At 43.0% G+C, this 20,660-nt stretch overlaps 1 protein-coding gene across 1 annotated transcript; it reads right to left on the minus strand.

Moving 5' to 3' along the window:
* Nucleotides 1-17,040: 17,040 nt before the first annotated feature.
* HELT (helt bHLH transcription factor) lies at nt 17,041-19,455 on the minus strand. Its single transcript, XM_069976560.1, has 4 exons — nt 19,229-19,455; nt 19,017-19,121; nt 18,662-18,758; nt 17,041-18,043 (listed from the first exon to the last, which is right to left on the minus strand). Exons 1-4 carry the CDS (start codon nt 19,298-19,300, stop codon nt 17,559-17,561), a joined length of 759 nt encoding a protein of 252 aa, XP_069832661.1. The 5' UTR covers nt 19,301-19,455; the 3' UTR covers nt 17,041-17,558.
* Between the last annotated feature and the right edge of the window lie 1,205 nt (nt 19,456-20,660).

Genomic DNA, 20,660 nt, shown 5'->3' on the forward strand with positions numbered 1-20,660 from the left:
TCATAAAAATGGTATTACTGAAAGGCTGAAGTGCTTACCAACAACAACAGCCACAAAGTGGATACCACATAAAAGTACAGACTGAGGTTGCCAAGTGCAGAGAATTGTAGTATATAAAATTCACCAATGGATGGTGAGATAGTGTGGAAGAACATGACTGGCCCACAGTCCTCAACCCCATCAAACAACTTTGGGACAAATTAGAATGAAGATTTTAAGTGACACTGTTACCTCCGTTTTGCATTCTGACATCTCTACACAGGTGTAAAGGGTAAATTTAGCGTTTTTGATACCTTAATTTATATCATACGTCATGATGCTTGTTCAAGTAAAAAGTCCTCTTTTATCAACTGCAGATTGAGTTAAGTGGGCGGGGCCTCGAGGCATAAGCGCCACTTAGCCCCGCCCACACCACAGTTGGCCCGCCCCCTCGCTGGCCATTGGAACAGGCTGGCCAAAAGGTCTAGACCCCACCCCTTTTATGTCAGCCAACCAATGGGTGTCAAGGGGGCGGGGCCAACTGTACCGTTGTGGGCGGGGTAAGTGGCGCTGATGTCACAAGGCCACACCCACTTAATACAATCTGCAGTTGATAAAAGAACACTTTTTACTTGAACAAACACCATGACGTATGATATGAAATAAGGTATGAAAAACGCTAAATTTACCCTTTACACCTGTGCAGAGATGTCAGAATGCACAAAGGGAGTGACAGTGTCACTTTAAGCCAGGCCTTCATGTTCATCATAGAGTCTAATCTCACACCTGCTCAGGTGGATAAATGGGTAAAAATTTACACACTATCCAAAATCATGTAAAAAGTGTTCCAAGATGGGTGGAAGGTGTTATAACAACTCAGTATTAATGGCTATGGATTTAGAATAGGATGTCTTAATAACGCCTGTACTGTAAGTGCAAAGTGTAACTGTCCCCAAACTTTTTTTTCTCTTATAACAAATCTTTTCCAACCCCATACCCTTAGATCTTCTCAACTGACAGATATTGTAGGGCAGAAGGATCAAGCAGCTCGATTTCAACTTGCCCACACTTTTATTTTCAGGCAGATAAGCTGCGGTCAGACACAAGCCAAGTGTCCCCTCACAAGTGACAGCTTCTCTGAGACATTCTCTTTCTTCATCCTCACCATCCAACTCAGACCACCATGACATTTTTACTTGCAGCCATATTAGTGCCATAAATACATTTGCTTGAAAATACTAGTACTAGTAGAACCCCTACAATAATTTGTGCCACACATAGTACCCTTAAAAATATTTTCCCCCAGTGTCCTTGACAGTAAGTTCTCCTTTACAGTGCCCTGAAACTAACCATGCCAACCAGAACCAGAATGCTCTAAATGGTAATAGTCTTTAATGACTTAATTCTCTGCCACCCTGAGTGGCTCCACATGAATGATGGGGTAACCTGTGTCCGCATGGTGGACAAGGAAACTGACGTTGATGCTTATACTTGTCAGTGAACAATCAAACAAAATCAATCAAACAAACAGTCAATCTTTTCTGGGAGACTGTCTTGAGTCTTCCACAGCCGGTTCACTGTGTATGTGCCCTCACATAACCCCTGCTCCTAACATCACCTAACAGCTTGGTCGGAATAGCCTACATGATGGTCAATTCATCGAAACAACCTTCTTCTCTCAGTCTAATGATGTGGCCACTTTTGAAGTTTGTGAACTGGACACAATCAGGGACATTTACTAACGAGTCTAATGTATTGAACTCTTCTAATGAGGAGTGGTGTATAATTTGGTCCAATATTTTGTGACTGATTTAATAACATGCATGATGCACTGCCATAGTGAATTTATCTAAGTAAAAAGGCGCAAAAATGCGTAAGCATATTCACCTGGTACTGACCAGACGTAAGCTTGTACCTGTTTATGCGAAAAGTCGCATCTAAAAAATATTCACCCGTCGAATACTGGTTCTTAAGCAAGACTTAGACCAAAGATGGGTGAAAAATCCAATTATTCACTTAGGGTGCCTTCACACATACCGACTCGCAGCGTTAATAACGCCAATCAGTGGCTGCGGCAGGGCAACACACTGAATGGCCGGGCGGAAGAGCAGGACCCCGGGACCCCATGGAGCGAGGAGGTATGTATACAGAGCGGAGCGGGAGGCGGGCGGCATCAGAAGGGGTTAAGCGGCTGGCAGAATTACATACACGCAGCGGTCGTTCAGACCCCTGTGTGTATGTACTGACAGTGATCTGCCAGGACCTAGCTGACTCGCAACGTTATTAATGCTGCGAGTCGGTATGTATGAAGGCACCCTTAAAAATAGGCACAAAGTCCTTGATAAATTTCCCCAAATGTCTTCAGTTATTTCAAAGAGGCATATCTAGCAGTCAATAGTTTCTCACAAGAGGTACACTAGCAGAAAGTAGCTTCTGAGAACCATTTTATAGTATAGCATGTGAAGTGCACCCTCTTGTGACAAGATCCATTGTCTTATTAGACAATTAATGTAATAATGTACATACAGTATAAATCGGAGATAGAACTGCATACTGAGCTTTGCAGCAATCCAACATTTCATTCTGAGTATCTGATTTTTTTTTGTCAATAGGTATACAGTACATCACATGCTGGGATGTAACCACAGCAGGGGTAGTGGTCAGAGTCTCTAGTGCCAGAAAGGGTACAAATAATAAATAGCACATGGTAGGTGGGAGGAACAGAAGCTTTGATTTTCACAAGTCATATATTTGCCTGATCTCTACTACTGCACCTATTCTCCAAGAATCGGCCTTAATAAACACATCAGGTAACAATGAGCATTTCAGACTTTTAACAGCTGTGTTACCTCATTGAAAGTGACATATCTGACATTGAACTTAGCACAAAAAAAAAATTATACTGGCAGTTTGTGCCCATTGTGCCTTTCTGAGTTGTTCTGGCCTTCCCAGAGGACACATGAACTGGACACAATCCTCACCCACTCACACATACGTTAAGGCAGGCTTTCTTACAGGCTCTTCCTAGCTCTTGGTCGGGGATAAGATTAGTACTTGTTCCTTGCATTACAGGCAGCTGCCAGAGAGGCACCTGCACTGCTCATTCTAAAGGGGTCCCAGTGGCTTTGGAATAGATTGCGGTGGTTTGGTTACAGCATGGTGATCTGTTTGTTCAATAACGCTTGGGAGCACAAGTGAGCTCTGTATTAAGGAAAAGGAGCGGAGTCCTATGCAGGCTCAAGACTTCGAGCTTGGTAAAAAGGGAATCGTGTAGCTTTGTTCCAGGGAACAGTGTAGAACCTTTGATTTCATGGAGATGATGATATTTATTCTTGCCTACTCAAGGGTGAAACCCAAGAAACAAGGGATTGTCCCATTCAGGGCCATTGCAATGAATTAGCTCCAAAAAACCACAGCCAGCTTTTTCCTTTCTTTCCTTTTTTTATGTAGGGATTTGATTGAAAATCGGCCGTACACAACTTATTTAAAGAAAAGAGGTAAAAAGGGAATACGGATAAATGAATTCATGCATTGTGGGAGCAGAGGAAACATGTTTAATCACAATCTGGTCTAAATCAATCTCCCCCTGCTAAGCTGATCAAACATTTTTAATCTTTTTTTTGGAAAGCCTAAACTGTGTCAGGTTCGACTTTTGCCCAAGAAGAGAGAATTGTGTCTAGAGTGTCTAGAAATGGCAAACAACCAACACCACAAAACAGAGGGGAGTCATACAACTAAAGTGTGTAATAGATGGAGCCATGTATCAAGCCATTGTTATGGAATCACAGTATCTGCATATTTCATACATTTCTTCATCTCCTTTAAAGGGGTTATCCAGCGCTATAAAAACATGGCCACTTTTCCCCCTCTCTTGTCTCCAGATTGGGTGGGGTTTAAAACTCAGTTTTATTGAAGTAAATGGAGCTTAATTGCAAACCACACCTGAACTGGAGACAAGACAGGGGGAAAAGTGGCCATGTTTTTGTAGCGCTGGATAACCCCTTTAAGGTTAGTTAAGGTGTCTTCCAAGTTCATGAAATGATTTCCAAACAGCTGATAATGGTATCAAATAACAAAAGGAGTAATCCTTACCAGTCCTCTCCTGCTCCCATGCTGACACTTGACTGGTGCCACTGCCCTGCTGGTCTTTATGCATCCTGATCAATCAGCATTGTCTTGTCACCTTGACATGTAACTGCTGAAGCCAATCACTGGCCACATCAGTGACCTCAGTGACATGGTGATCTCACTGCTACAACCAGCAATCGGCTGCAGCATTTATATGTCCATACACCAGATCATGGCTGGATATACCACATCATGGCTGGAGCTTGGTAGTAAAAGACCAGTAAAGCTGGAAACGCACACAGACGTTTATTTTTTTTTTTAACTGCCACTGCAGTTTTTATGCCAAAACCAGGAGAGGCTTCAGTGGAAAAGAGAAGTACAAGTCCCCCCTTTATATTTTCCATCCCATCTAAAACCACTTCTGGTTTTGGTACAAAAACTGCAGTGGCAGTTTAAAAACAACAAAAACTGCTGTGTGTGTTCCCTGCCTTACTGATCATTAGAGGGGTTATCCAGCGAAAATCTTTTTCTTTCAAATCAACTGATATCAGAAAGTTGAATAGATTTGTAATTTACTTCTATTAAAAAATCTCAAGTCTTCCCATACTTATCGGCTGCTGTATGTCCTGCAGGAAATGTTTTATTTTCAGTCTGACACAGTGCTCTCTGCTGACATCTCGGTCCGTGACAGAAACTCTGTCTCGGTTTTTTATGCATCCCCATAGAAAACCTCTCCTGCTCTGGACAGTTCCTGTCTTGGCCAGAGATGTCAGCAGAGAGCACTGTGGCAGACTGAAAATAAAACAACATTTCCTGCATGACATATAGGAGGTAATAAGTATGGGAAGACTTGAGATTTTTTAATAGAAGTAAACTACAAATCTATATAACTTTTTGATATCAGTTGATTTGAAAGAAAAAGATTTTCGCTGGACAACCCCTTTAAGGCATTGCCTTGGAGGCAGTTGGTGATTGTAAAGGTAAGTAATACTCCTTTCATTGAGCTGGAAAACCCCTCTAACCCTTTAAGGACAGAGCCAATTTTAGTTTTTGCTCTTTCATTTTCTCCTCCTTATTTTTTAAAAACTATAGCGCTTGCATTATTTCACCTACAGACCCACATGAGCCATATTTTCTTGACACTAATTGTACTTTGTATGACTAGCACGAACAGAGTTTGGTTTGGGTTCGTACGAACCCGAACTCTCGGTAATGATTCCCGCTGTCTGCCCGCTCCGTGCAGCAGGCGGATCCAGCGGGAGGACCGCCTGGAAAACTGGGATACAGCCTATGGCTATGGCTGTATCCCAGTTTTCCAGGCGGTCCTCCCGCTGTATCCGCCCGCTGCACGGAGCGGGTAGACAGCGGGAATCTGATGCCGAGCGTTCGGGTTCATCCCTACTACTTTGTATTGTCCAACTTCATTTTTCCATAAAATATGCTGCAAAAGCAGAAAAAAATGTTTGTGCAGTGAAATTAAACAAAAGGCTATGTTCACACAACGTTATTTTTTTAGTAAAGAACAGACACTGATTGCAATTGCCTTAGCGTCCGTTCTTCACTGCAGGGACGGCATTGCATTGAAGTCAATGCAATGCCGCCCGCTGTGTTCTCACATCATTATTCTAACGCCGGTCCATTATTTCCGGACGCTGTTCACTGAACAGTTTCTGAAAACATCAGCTGTTCCCACAACGCAATGTGCAGCGCGGCCGCACATTGCATTGGAGTGAATGGCTAATTGATTTGTGGGCACAGCCGCCGGTGCCCGCAAATCAGAACGTGCCTGCAGCCGATACGGAGGTATCGGTTGCATGAACAGCTGAGTGCATCCTGGCGGCCAGCTGTTTAACAGCGTCTGTTGCTATGCAACAGACGTTGTTAAACGGCGTGTAAACATAGCCAGAAGGGCAATTTTTTTTATTTGGGGGTTTTGTGTTGACACCATTCGCCCCATGGTACATCTAACATGTTATGTATATTCCTCAAATTGGTATGATTACAACGATGTGTAACTTGTAAAACTTTTGTTTTATTTGATGGCTTTTAAAAAATTAAAACCTTTTAAAAAAAAAAGTTCTTCAAATTGCACTATTCCCATCCTTATAACACTTTTATTTTTGGGTCTATGGGGCTGTGTGAGAAGTCATTTTCTGTGCCATGATCTGTACTTTATATCGGTACCTTGCTTGCATATATGCGACTTTTTGATCGCTTTTTATTACAATTTTTCTGTATTTGATGTAACAAAAAAATATGCAATTTTGCACTTTGATTTACCATGCAAGATCAGAAATTTGATAATTTAATAGTTCAGGCGATTACGCACGCAGCGATAACAAATTTGTTTGCTTATTAATATTTTTTTTTAATAAAATAGGAAAAGGGGCTGATTCAGACTTTTAGTAGGGGAGGGGATTTTTTATGGATGAAAAAAAACTTTTTTCATTTTCTTTAACTTTTTTAATTTTTCTTTGAGAGATCACTGCAGTTTACTTACAATACACTGATCTCCAAAGGCCTAAGGCCGACGGTGGCCTAGCAATACCTGACCCCTATCTATATTTTATAGCAGCCCAATTGCAGCACATGAAAGGGTGGGGGCAAACAGAGGGGATAGGAGTAGCGGGCCGGATGGTATCCTGGTTAACTGGGCACGCACCACCTGTGGCTGCGATAGACATGGCCTGTGTTATGGGTCGGGGTAGGTTTATGCCTACTTTGCGGTTATTGAGCAAAGTCTGGAGTCAAACTAAATCAATATTGGGCATATCTGGGTTCACTAATTTTACACCGCTATGGAGAAACCCGCAGCTGCCAGAGTTGTTTCGGCTGGAGGGTTTCTCCCCATGGAAAAATGCGGGAATTTACTATGTACCACAGGTATGGAGGGACGGCTCCATTATCTCCTTTGATCTTCTCAAAGAAACCTTTCTATTTACTAATGTAATGTTCCATAAATACTTACAGATTCGTCATGCCCTACAGGCCCAACATGCCCTAACACCGCTAACATTCTCATCTCATCACCTTTTAGATGCGGTAGGAGAAAAGGGGACATTGCGAGGGGCTATATCCTCTGCGTATTCCTCACTGTTACAGTCCAAACTTACTGCAGCTCCTCTAACGATCAGGGACAAATGGGTTCAGGACATAGGGCCCATCAATGACTCTCAATGGAGGGAGGTGTTGGAAACGGTCCCATTACTGTCCCTTTGTGAGGCTCAGCGGATGCCACAGCTCTTTTTGTTGCATAGAGTTTACAAAACCCTGCATATCATGCACAAGATAGGGTATCGACCAACGTCTAAATGTCCCAGGTGTGATGCAGAGGACGCTCACATAATCCATATGTTTTGGGACTGCCGGGTATTGGACTCTTATTGGAGGGGAGTGAAAGATATTATCCATCAGGTCTTTGGCATTTCCATAACATTGACGCCGCAACATTTTATTTTGGGGATGTTGAGTACCATGCAGTTGGATGATTGCACGGTGTTGGGGATTCAGAGGATACTGTTTCAGGCACGTAAGTGTGTGGCTTCTAAATGGATCCAAAAAGAACCGCCTACCATACCTGAGCTCTTAACTAGAATGAATACTATCATCCGACTGGAGAGAGGGGTATATGTTAAGAGGAAATGTCTACATAAGTTTGAACAAATATGGGGGAGGTGGCTGGACGCACCAGGTGTCCCGTCCAGGATATTACTGCAAACATGTAGAAATCCATTTCAACAGTTTATTACTGCAATGGCTAGGTAATGGAGTGGTATAGGTGAACAGTAGGCATGGTTGTATATCTCCCTTAAGTACCCGGTATACTGTGGGAACGGGGGTATCTATCATTTATATGTATACGTGTGTGGAGTGCTTGTGGGGGGAGGAATTGGATGTTCACAGTGAGGGCAGCAGAAGTCTTGTGGCAGGTTCATTAACTAAATTTTCCAAATTTTTTTTTTTTTCTAATGGTCTATAGTAATACTGACACAGGGTGTCGTGCGATTTGTGTGACACGACAGAAATAATGAGGTGTGCACATGTGCAAGTTATTTTGTTTGTTTTTGTTAGTTGGGAGGAAAATGTAGAAAATGGTGGATTCATTGCAGCCACTGCTAAAAGCTCCTTGTGGGTATAGGGCATACCTTGTATTAGATATCAACTGTACCTCTACTGTTTGTATTCGTCAATGTACAATGCATTGAAGTATGTATCTGATATGTCTTATATGCCTGTCTATACTGCAATGAAAGTGTTAATAAAAAAATTATCTGATTAAAAAAAAAAAACAATACACTGATCAATGAGATCAGTGATAGATTGCTTAGGGCTGCTGGAGCCAGAAACAATCTATTACCGAGCCGGGATCAGCGTCATACAGACGATGAGGCCAAGCCGGGTAGGCAGAAGGGATCGCCCCTCTGCAATAGCATCGTGGTGGTGTGGGGGGGGGGGCATCTCCCCCACTAGACACCAGGGATAGGGCTGTAACAGTAAGTTAGATGCAGCTATCACCTTTGACAGCTGCATCTAACTAGCTAATTAGCCAGGCGCCGCAATGCCGGCTAATGCATGCAGTCCCTGGCTGTACATAACAGCCGGGTGCCGCGTGCTGCAGAGAGGGATGATGCCTTGAGCCCTCTTTGCATTCCTTAACTAGCTAATTAGCCAGGCGCCGCAATGCCGGCTAATGCATGCAGTCCCTGGCTGTACATAACAGCCGGGTGCCGTGTGCTGCAGAGAGGGATGATGCCTTGAGCCCTCTTTGCATTCCTTAATGGTGGCATGACGAGTATACTCGTCATGCGTCATTAACCCCTTAACGACAAAGGGCGTATAGGTACGCTCTATTGCCGCTAAGGGCGTTCAGAGCGGGTCCGCACGGCAACCCCGCTCTGAACCGCGGCGGTCCCGGGTGCCGCTTGTAGCCCGGGACCGTAGGTATTAGCGGGCACGGTCCGATCGCCGTGCCCGCTAATACAGTAATCAGATGCAGCTGTCAAACATGACAGCTGCATCCGATTACCGGATCCAGCGTCTCCCTGGTGTCTAGTGGCGGAGATCGCTCCTCCGGGATGTTATCCCGGAGGAGCGATCTCCGTTTCTGAAGCCGGCCTGGGGACCGCTCCAAGATGGCGCCGTCCCCGGCTCGGCACTCGTTTACTTCCGGCTGCAGCAGCCGAAAGCAAACGAGTGCCGATCTCATGGATCTCTGCAGCATATCTATGCTGCAGAGATCTCAATGAGAGATTAAAGTGTATATACTAGAAGTCCCCTAGGGGGGCTTCTAGTATATGTGTAAAAAAAAAAATATATAGTGTTGTTAATAGTAAAAAGCCCCCTCCCCTAATAAAAGTCTGAATCACCCCCCTTTTCCCAGGTTATAAATAAAAGTATACAAATAAATAAATAAACAAACATGTTTGCTATCGCCGCGTGCGTAATCGCCCGAACTATTAATTAATCACATTCCTGATCTCATACGGTGAACGGCGTAAGCGCCAAAAAATACCAAAGTGCAAAATTGCGCATTTTTGGTCGCATCAAATCCAGAAAAATTGTAATAAAAAGCGATCAAAAAGTCGTGTATGCGCAATCAAGGTACCGATAGAAAGAACACATCATGGCGCAAAGAATGACACCTGCCCCATAGACCAAAGAATAAAAGCGCTATAAGCCTGGGAATGGAGCGGTTTTAAGTGACGTATATTTGTTGACAATGGTTTGAATTTTTTACAGGCCATCCGATACAATATAAGTTATACATGTTATATATCGTTTTAATCGTAACGACTTGAGGAACGTATATAACAAGTCAGTTTTACCCCAGGGTGAATGGTGTAAAAACACATTTCCCCCAAATAAACAAAATGCGTTTTTTTTTTCAATTTCACCACACTTTGAATTTTTTTCTGGTTTCGCAGTGTACTTTATGCAAGAATTCAGCCTGTCATTGCAAAGTACAATTAGTGACGCAAAAAATAAGGGCTCATGTGGGTTTCTAGGTGGAAAAATGCAAGTGCTATGGCCTTTGATGCACAAGGAGGAAAATACGAAAAGGCAAAAATCGAAATTGGCTCTGTCCTTATGGGGTTAAAGGGTTAAAGGGGTTATCCAGTGTTAGAAAAACATGGCCACTTTCACACGTCTCGTCTCCAGTTCATGTGTGGCTTGCAATTAGGCCCCATTCACTTCAATGGAACTAAGTTGCAAAGCCCCACCCAAACTGGAGACAAGAGTGGTGCTGTCTCTGAAAGAAAGTGGCCATGGTTTTTTAATGCTGGATAACCCCTTCAAGGTTGGGGCTACATCAAACAAGTGACCACTGCAGTTGTGTGTGACTTAACAAATCCCTCTACTTTGTGGCTGAAATAAATGCCATAGTTAGAATGGGCAAATGTAGCCTCACATAGTAAGTTTTTTTACTGTTTACTATTTGTTTTTTTTTTATAATTTCCTTAGCTTCCTGTTATTCGGCAATCATTTTTAACATTAATTGCAACCTGGAGGTCTTGGCATGCAACTGGGGTTGCCCACACTATATAGTAGCGAAATTACTGTGCCCCCAACTCCAAGGTTCAGCAGCTACCCCCTCTATTACCCATTCTGACTTGGCTGGCAATACCCAGTCATGTTCCATGGATCTTAAATACAGTAGTTAAGAATTGACTTCCAGGGATGCTACCGCCAATAGATGGCACCAGAGAGCAAGCTCTCTAACTTTTGGAGGAGAGTTACTTTGAATACTAGAGACCTGAAAAGGCAAAAAATGCATATTTTAAACATTATGAAATAACAAAAACACTTCAATTCTTTCAAGTTTAAAAACTTGTAGGTCAACTAATGAAGAATGTTCTTATGCAAAGCAAAAGCTCTTTCTCTTTTTTTTTTTTATAAAAGTCCAGGTTTCCAAATCATGTAAGTTTTTTATTGAGTTAGTTAATGATGAGCGAATCTACCTTAGCAATGAAGCAAAGCACTTTGGGGGAGATTTATCAAACATGGTGTAAAGTGAAATTGGCTCAGTTGCCCCTAGCAACCAGATTCCACCTTTCCTTTACCAAAGAGCTAGGGGCAACTGAGCCAGTTTCACTTTACACCATGTTTGATAAATCTCCACCCATGTTCCTATCAGGTTTCTGCTCATCAGGCTGCCAGCTTTGACGTCTGCTCCTCTCTGTGCCACTCCTCCCTGGGTGCTGGGAAAAGATGGATTCAGTCCTGGGAAACTGGGAGAAGTTTCTCAGGACTGAATCCATCTTTTCCCAGCACCCAGGGAGGAGCAGCGACCGAGTGGTAGAAATTCTCTACCTTTCTGAGGTAAATACTGCCACAGAGGTTAAAGAGAGGGACAGCACCTAGGTGTTTAGTGATGATGGTACTTCTCCATTACTGCTGATAACGGAGAAGCCCTTGATGGTGTTGAGGTGCAGAGAAAATTAGACAACAGGGAGGCAAGGCAGTGAGGTGTAACAGTGACTTCTACTTGTAGATGAAGTATATATAACTTGAACACTTCCTTTATACTGAAGATCTTTTAAAGGAGAAGTCCGGTGAAACGTTTTATTAAAGTATTGTATTGCCCTCCAAAAGTTATACAAATCCCCAATATACACTAATTACGGGAAATTCCTATAAAGTGCTATTTTCCCTGCACTTACTGCATCAAGACTTCACTTCCTGGATAACATGGTGATGTCACAACCCGACTCCCAGAGCTGTGCGGGCTGTGGCTGCTAGAGGGGATGATGGCAGGGGGATACTCAGTGTCCCTCCAGTGACCTGTGTCCCCCGGCCATCATCCTCTCCAGCAGCCACAGCCCCCACAGCTCTGGGAGTCGGGTCGTGACATCACCATGTTATCCAGGAAGTGAAGCCTTGATGCTGTAGTAAGGGCAGGGAAAAAAGCACTTTATGTGCATTTCCCGTAATAAGTGTATATTGTTGATTTGTATAAGTTTTAGGGGGGCAATACAATAAAAATTTTCGCTGGACTTCTTCTTTAAAATGTCTGACAGCCAGAGATGGGTCACTGCTGTTACAATGGAGATTGGTGGAGTGTATGGAGTTGCCCCTTCGGTACGTTGAATAGGAAGTTAATCACAAATTAGTAAAATGGAAAGCTTTTTGTGATATCTGGGCCGGTCCTTAAAGGAGTAGTGCGGCGAAAAAGGTTCTCCCCCATTCCCTCCCCACATGAAAAGTTATATAGATTCAGAATATACATTGGCAGCCAATTGAAGCTCCTTACCCCACTTTCCCTGGTCCCGCTGGCCACCGAAAGTGGCTTACTTCCGGGTTCGGGCAGGACCATCTTACAGCCCCGGGCGCCATCTTGGGTCGGGACGTAGAGCCGACTACGCCACGATCCGGGGCGTTCCTCTGAGCTCCTGGGCACTCTCTCCCTGCCTTGGCATGCCTCCCTTACCTCCCTAAGCTCTGCTATTGGTTGCCCTGCTGCTCTATTTACAGCAATGCCACTACTATTAGAACTGCAAGTCCCAGCGCACCCAATGGCCACACATTGGATTGACATGTGTATGGCCATCGGGTCTGCTGGGACTTGCAGTTGTAATAGTAGTGACATTGCTGTACATAGGCAGGGTAAAGAGGTCATACAATGCACTGACGGTGTATGACCTGCTTTACCCTGCCATGCTATGTACAGCAATGTCAGTACTATTAGAACTGCAAGTCCCAGCGGACCATATGTCAGTCCAGTGTGTGGCCATCGGGTACTCTGGGACTTGCAGTTCTAATAGTAGTGGCATTGCTGTAGATAGAGCAGCAGGGTAACCAATAGCAGAGCTTAGGGAGGTAAGGGAGGCAATGCCAAGGCAGGGAGGGAGTGCCCGGGAGCCAGAGGAATGCCCCGGATCATGATGTAGTCAGCACTACGTCCCGACCCAAGATGGCGCCCGGTAACTCCTTGATGTGGTTTGTGAATACTGATGATGACCCATCTCCAGCTTGGCTCCTCTCTATAATGCAATAAAAACCAATAACCAATATATTAATAAATGTATGTGAATATAATACAGGGTCCGTTCTCTGCCCAACCTTAAGGACAACTCAACTTCTGTACACTACACATACACATCAGATTCATTCACTAATGAGATTGATAAGTCAATTAATCGCCAAGTAGGCGGGTAGAGGGGGGTGGGGAATGGCACAAAAGGGGTGTGGTCTCCCCTAAGCCAAATTTACTTTAATTTACCCCTGAAAACAGGTTAGGGCTATGTTCACACTACGTATATGTCCGGCCGCATATTTTCCGCGGCCGGACATATACGTATGAAACTCCGGCCGGGACTTTATGCAAGTTGCGGCCGGATAGGTACGGACCGCAAACTTAGTGTACTTACGCTTCCTGAGCGCTCTTCGTAGCGATCTGACAGCAGTCTTTTACTTGGAAATCTTCGCCTAGCCCTGGACACCCCACAGAACCTTTTGGATCGGCACAAAAAGCTTTCAAAATGAAGAAATCACCACTACGTACGGGACCGCATGTAACGCTACGGGCGTAAGTTACGGCATTTCCGTCCCGAAACAATGGTCTGGTTCATTTTTTACGGCGCCGTATACGATCCGGGCGTAAGTTCGTATGTAGTGTGAACTGTGTGGCCGTAGATCGTATACTTTACATTGTACGCAAACTACGTAAGTTTCCGGCCGCTTATTCACGGAACGCGCTACGGCCGGAAACTTACGTAGTGTGAACCCAGCCTGAAATTGTAGTTTGAATCATCACCAACGTGATGCTGGTGTAGATTTCTGAGGTTGACGCATACACTAGTCTGTGTAAATTGCCTCCATGTTCTACAGCAAATACCTAAACAATACTTCTAAAATAATAACCTTTATTCATATAGTGTCAACATACTCCACAGCACTGTATAGTTTAAATTTTTTTTTAGATGTTACCGAGTGCAAAACAAAAAAGCAACATAATAAATAAAAATAATAAAAAATAATGTACAGTACAGCAAATGCAAGAGAACAGTGTCAGTCAGCATAAGTATCAGATCTTGGCGAGTGACCACAGTCTCTCTGAAGTCAGAGATCACATGGTGGATACTAATTGCAGGTCAAACTTTTACTTGACCTCCACAACAATGAGCGACAACAATGGCGGTGATTTTTAATCCTTTCCTCTTACAATGGGAATTCTTAAGCTGTCCATAGACATGAGATAGCGATCAGCCCTGACTCACCCACTAACATGCCTCGGCTGAACGTGCATGTTATTCTAATAAAGAAAGAGATAAGCAGCTGGCAGACACATTTGTTGCTGCCTAGGTCTTGAGGGAAAAAACGGTTTACATTTAACTAGTTAGATATCTGTGACCCCCAGAAGCAGGTATTGGGGGGCCATGTTCTAGAGAATTTGTGTTGTGATTGCTTATTGGTTGACGTTTACTAGTACTGACAGCAGGGAGGAGCAGTAGTGGTATGGCACCAGTGGAGGATCAGCAGCAGGTGAGTATCATTCTTTATTCCTGAGCAGCTTTAAATGTAGAAATATTTCCCCAGAACACCCCTTTAATGCAGTCTATAGCTCAGAAGCATTGGAAAAAGATTAGTTATACAGTGTATTCAAAAAAACTTCATATATATATGTGGAAACTCTAACACATTTATAAGGTAAACATATGCTGTACTGTGGGAATAAAATGTGAAGGGTTATTTCCATCTGGGACTTTCACAGTAGGAAATATCCATAGGGACCTGCACCCTTCCCCCCCTTTTTGAATAGTTTAGGTGACTCCTGTGGAGGCTGCTTACACAGGTGGGGTCTGCAGCTTTCACACATTTTTTTTGTATTTCCAGTGGATATACTACATATGCCCAATACATATACATATATATAAAATTACAAAAAAATACTTTATGTTTTGTTAAATAAAAGCTTAATTTTTATAATTGCAAATATTTGTTGATTTAATTCTGCATTGTGTCAAAGATCTCTGCTTTCTGGCAGTGAATGAGTTTTGTTTTGTTTTTTTGCAATCAGAGGCAGTATTACATGCAGGCTGGGTTCACACTATGTATATTTGAGGCTGTATTTGTGAGGCTGTATAGCAACCAAAACCAGGAGTGGATTGAAAACACAGAAAGGCTCTGTTCACATAATGTTGTAATTGAGTGGATGGCCGTCATTTAATGGCAAATATTTGCTGTTATTTTAAAACAACGGCTGTTATATTAAAATAATGGCCGTTATTTACTGTTATATGGCGGCCGTCCACTCAATTTCAACATTGTGTGAACAGATCCTTTCTGTGTTTTCAATCCACTCCTGGTTTTGGTTGCTATGAGGACCTGACATGAGGACCAAATACAGCCTCAAATATACATAGTGTGAACCCAGCCTTAGGGTAGGTGTACACTGAGTAATTGTGATGGAAACTCCGTCGCGGAATTCTCAGCTCGCGCCTGATCACGGACTGCGGCGGGCACGCGCGTCTCTGCCTATGTCATAGACTCCATTCTATGCATGGGTGGATTCTTTCATCCGTCCAAAGAATAAACTTGATCATTCAAGTTGAGTTAGTGTAGGGACTGTAAACCAGCAGACCTGCACATGGTACATGGGGCAATATGGTTTGATCAAATTATATACCAACATCCTGGAGTTGGTTTTAAAATGCAGCCGAGAGGCATTGGTGTCAGCCAAAGGTGTGAGGTGCAGCAGCTCCTTTCTCTTTTTGTCCGTAAGACACATTTATTATGGTAAGTGTGCCACAAAGAGCAGTCAAATGCACCTTGCTTGACAAGGAGCTGTGGCATATTGGGAAATGGTGAGCAATATATGGAAAGGGACATGGCCTAAATGTAATACCATGCACCACAAAACCTTTGTCTATTACTCTTGCCTAAAGTAGGCCAAATAAGAGTTGGTGTAAACTAGACATTGAAAACTTAGACCAGACAGTCTACAGATGGTCCAGATTTAAAGATTGAGCCACTGTGATAAATCTGGTGCATTTTAAGCCTGTCTACATTTCTACTCTGAGAATTACACTGTTTTAGTAAACACCTCTAAAAGTATACAGAAAGAAAACATTATTGATAGCCTATACTCATGATAAGCCATCAATTGCAAATTGTCAGCAGGGCTGCCAGGGCCAGATCTATGTAGTTGATAGGGCGAAAGGCAGTTGGCTTTAATCACTGCATAGTGGTCATGCTTACTGGTTACTGGTCAGCTCCCATTTAAGTGAGGATAGGTCATTGATCATGTTAGCACTGAAAACCCTTTTAATTCCCTTTTATTTTTAGAACAGCATGCTTACACAACATGTAACAGGCACCTGGGGTTTTATTTAAAGATTTGTGATAAAAACATATTTTTTTAATGAAAATAACCCAGACAATTCGTATTTATTGGTGGAGCTCCCCCACCCACTGTATTATGTATTTATGTACGAATGTATGTATTTTTATGGTGCCAGGGGGTGGTGGTGTCAGAAAGCAGATGGGCCGTTGTGGTAGAACAGTATATGGGCCTCCCGTTTCCAACTAATACTTTGATGACTGGGGAAATAGTTCATGTCCTGCTAATCCACCAGTTATTGTAAGCCATAGATTGAAATTATGTCTGTCATATCTTATGTGCATTCTAACAGGCAACAGAAATTTTTTTCTTTTAAAGTAACAGTAACCCCTTTATCAGCAGGGCCCCTATGCAGCTGCTCCCAGTGCACAAATGTTATGCCCCCCACCTCCTGTATTTTTACATAAAGACTGTACACAGTGTTATTTCCTGTAATATCAAAGTGAGTTTGGGGCTTTATCCATCACAATAGTTCTGCTGCAAGTTTATAAAACTTTAACTTTTTCAACACAATAAAATCTAAACAAGCAACACACATGGAGTGCACAAACTTTTATTACAAATTTACAGTATAAATATATCTAACTTTGTAAAGCTCAAAAGGCTTTGACAGGAGAAAAAGTTTTGCATTTCAATAAATTAATGACCACATTACAATTTACAAGTATTTACATAATAATGGCGATTTTGACCCTTGCAGCTTGCTGCTGAGCAGCGTGACAAAGGGCTCATCCCAGGGAGCAGAGCGGTCTCTGTGGGGTGGTGCAGGCACAAAGTTCTGTCAGATCATTAAGAGTCATTATACTTTCATTTTCTTCTTCAGGACATTTTGAGGTAACTACATATTGAAAATGGGCACATTGTTCAACCCACTAACAATAAACATATAATTCACGGCTGAGAAAAGGCAGCTTGGTTTACTCAAGGCAGCTCATCGGAAGCAATGAAGGCTGCAATACCAGTGCTAAAATACAACACAAGGTCATAACATTCTGTATAATGAGGTGGTAATTGTACTAAAGAATTGGGGCCTACAACAACCAATCAGATTCTCGCTGTTATATCAATAGTGCAGGTTTCAAAATCAAAACAAAAATCTGATTGGTTGTTGAGGACAGGACCATGTATTTAAGGATAATTTTTGCTACCCACAAGTCTTTAGTATAGAGTTTCACAGGACAGCAGGATGCTGTGCACTGTGCATGCTGAAACTATTGGCATGGGAATGTCCTAAAAGGTTGAGATAATGTCTGTCGAGACTTTGCATGGGGGATAGGAAGCTACAATGCTGAGTTTGCTGTGGTGGTGTGCATGGAAGAGGCATGCTGGTTGGGCTTGTGAGATAGTTTAATGTTGGGCTCCTGTTAGTGCTGTGCCAGGAAAATGATCCACCTGGACTTGGCGTATATGAGGAGTCTCCAGGACTTGGATAATCAGGTGGAGAAGAATGGAGCTGGTAAGACATGTCCACTTCCTGCAGTGAGCTGAAAAGGGGCTCCGCGGTCAAATGAGCCTTAGACTGAAGAAAGGCAACAATTCGGGCATATTTGGTGTCTTTGGTTTCCATTCTTTCTACTGTGGTCAAGTAGTGGACCAGGTTTTTCATGCATTCGTGATAGCCATAATGGAAATAATTGGCAAATTCAGAGAGAAGATCTGTTGAAGGGCAAAAGTAGAAATTAGTGTGGGGCAGAGATGACAGGAAAACACAGATGTTCATAAGCAAGGCACATACGAAGGTACTGTTAAGGGGTGGTATAAACATCTATTTAGACTGGGTTCACATGTCTGGAACATCTAAACTTAGCACACCTGATGCAAAAAATGCATGCATTATCACCTGTTTTTTTTCATACTTTTTTTTTTAGTAAAAAGTTCAGAGCCAGATAGGAAAAGCCTGCAAGATATGTCCTATCTGGCATCTCCACCAGCCTGGTGTTACAGATGATACATGGGATGCCAGAACTCCACTGACATGATTAGTTCTAACATCAGTTTCCCTATTTTGGTTTTCTACCACGCTGGAGGGAAAGTGAGCCAGATGGCCGGGTATATAGGAATGAGCCATTATAAGCCACCCAGAAAACAAAGCCTGACTGTAAAGAAATGTTCAGTGGGAAAAGTTATTAAAAGAGGGACGGAGTACAGAAGGAGTGAGGGAGTGCAGAAATACACCAACCATGACGGACTAAGCATACTGTCCATAAATGATCAAGACTGCAATAGAAACAAAGAAGCAATTCATTTATCTACAATACAAAAGCCATATCTCACCTTTATCTCTTCCCCTTGGGAAATCAGCAGCATGTAAGGCTCTAAGGTACTGGACCGTCATTTCCAAAATTTCTGCTTTTTCCAATTTGCCAGAATTCTGCAGATGATAATTACATTTAGTTTATACAGATGCATAGGCGTAAAATTCTGAGACTCTGAACCTTGCAGTGTACTACCAATAATAGTCAAAACTGACCCTAAATTGGGTAGATTGTCTATGGCCACATTTAAAGGGCTACTTGAGAAGTGTCACAGAGACCTTTATCAATGATTGGTGTATGGATCAGATAGAGGAAATAGGTGGATATGCATAGATAGATAAGATGGGCAGGACACAGCAAGACTGGTCTCTTACCTGCTTGGCCAGGGCCATGGGCACAGTCTTTCCCAGTTCACTAAGGCAGCGGTTGATCCTGTCTCTTCTCCTCTTTTCTATGACTTTGTGGGACACAGGGGTCCTCTGGAAAGAAACAAGTGACACATATATATAAGTATCCGGTATAGGGGGAATGAGGCATTAGATATATATATAGTAATAAGGGAGCTGTCACTGGGGTCTGCACTCACTCTGCGCTCCTTGCCTTTGGCAGCTCCACCGAGAGAGATCCTGGCAGGTGTCCCCATCAGCCCGATGTCCATGCTGCAGCGTGTGCACTAGGTTCTGTATCTCATCTCCCACCCGGGCTGCGCTTATAAAGCGATCACTTATCAGGCCAGTGCATTCAGGGATTAGAGGCGCAGAGAATGGGGAGGGAGGGCTGATCACCCAGGCGAGACGGCGCTGACACCGCACAAATCCCTGTGTGGGGCTGGGGGCTGACGGGGAGGGGGGAGCAGCAACTTTGTTAATCCACGTGGCCCTTGAAGGACAAGTGATGAGGCGGACAGAGGTGACACAGGGGCCCAGCACCTCAACACCAGAGCACCAAGATGCTGCTGACCCTGTGCCAATGTCAAGTGGTGGCAGCAGAGGAGGATGTGCTGCTGCACACATTACCATCCATTCTAGCAGGGCTCAGCTCTCATCTATAGTGCCTGAGGGTAACCTGCTAAACTTTCTCATCTCCCTGCCTTAAGTACTCACATAAAACTTTACTATATAGGTATATATTGGGACTCCTGTGTGTCACTGCAGCCTTTCCCTTTCTAACCATCATCTTGAAGGAACTAACTAAGATACAGAAGAAAATTCCTCAACTGGTGATTCCACAATGTAGTGTTATCACTAGCATAGCTTCTAAAAGCTGTATCATATCAATATTAGACCAATAATACATATATCGGTCTGTTGGGAACTCCAAATTCTCCTGAAAACAGAAACTTTAGGAGAGTAATAATACATCTTCTTCACCCTCCCCTTTAACAGCTGCATTTATAAAAAGTTCAGCATTAATCTATAAAATAGGGTTTCTTGTGCCCCAATCTATACAGGACATGTGTATGTTCAATGTTAATGTCACTTTGGTGTTATCATTAATGTGTGTAATATTCTTGAATGTAATAACACAAAGTTTGTAACACTTTTTTTGTAACCATTAGAAAAACATGTTTTTTTTTTATTTATTTTGGATAAACAAATTGTGTTAAAGATCTGCTGATTTTACACTTTCTAGTTGATTTCTTTGTTTTGCATGGACAATTTTTTTTACAGATTTTTTGAAGCATTGCTGACATAGCTGGTGCCAATGTCACTTCTCCTTGCCCCCTCTTTTCTCCCTGGCCAGAAGTCAGTTTCTTGAATGCATCTCTATGAAAGCACTTTCATAGAGATGCATTGAAGACACTGACTTTTGGCCTCTTTAGATGTGGAATAGCTGGAGAAGTGATCACATGGACGTCACTGGGATTTAAATGACCTTGTGGCACTGGAATGAGACTGTGTCATGGGAAAGCGATCACCATGGGTGAGTTTATTGAAGGAACCTGCAGCCGGGGAGCCCCAAAAAAGTGGAGTGCTTCTTTAACCACAAGGCTATGTTTACACAATGAGGGAGATTTA

Source organism: Dendropsophus ebraccatus, chromosome 7 (genome assembly GCF_027789765.1).
Source record: "Dendropsophus ebraccatus isolate aDenEbr1 chromosome 7, aDenEbr1.pat, whole genome shotgun sequence".
Classification (NCBI taxonomy): domain Eukaryota; kingdom Metazoa; phylum Chordata; class Amphibia; order Anura; family Hylidae; genus Dendropsophus; species Dendropsophus ebraccatus.

What these genes read in the sequence shown, in the direction of transcription:
- HELT (XM_069976560.1), bottom strand. Translation starts at nt 19,300, where the DNA reads ATGGACATCGGGCTGATGGGGACACCTGCCAGGATCTCTCTCGGTGGA. An exon ending in CCAAAGGCAAGGAGCGCAGA is followed by an intron (nt 19,122 to 19,228) that starts GTGAGTGCAGAC and finishes GTTTCTTTCCAG; the next exon opens with AGGACCCCTGTGTCCCACAA. An exon ending in CCCAAGGGGAAGAGATAAAG is followed by an intron (nt 18,044 to 18,661) that starts GTGAGATATGGC and finishes GCCCTTCAACAG; the next exon opens with ATCTTCTCTCTGAATTTGCC.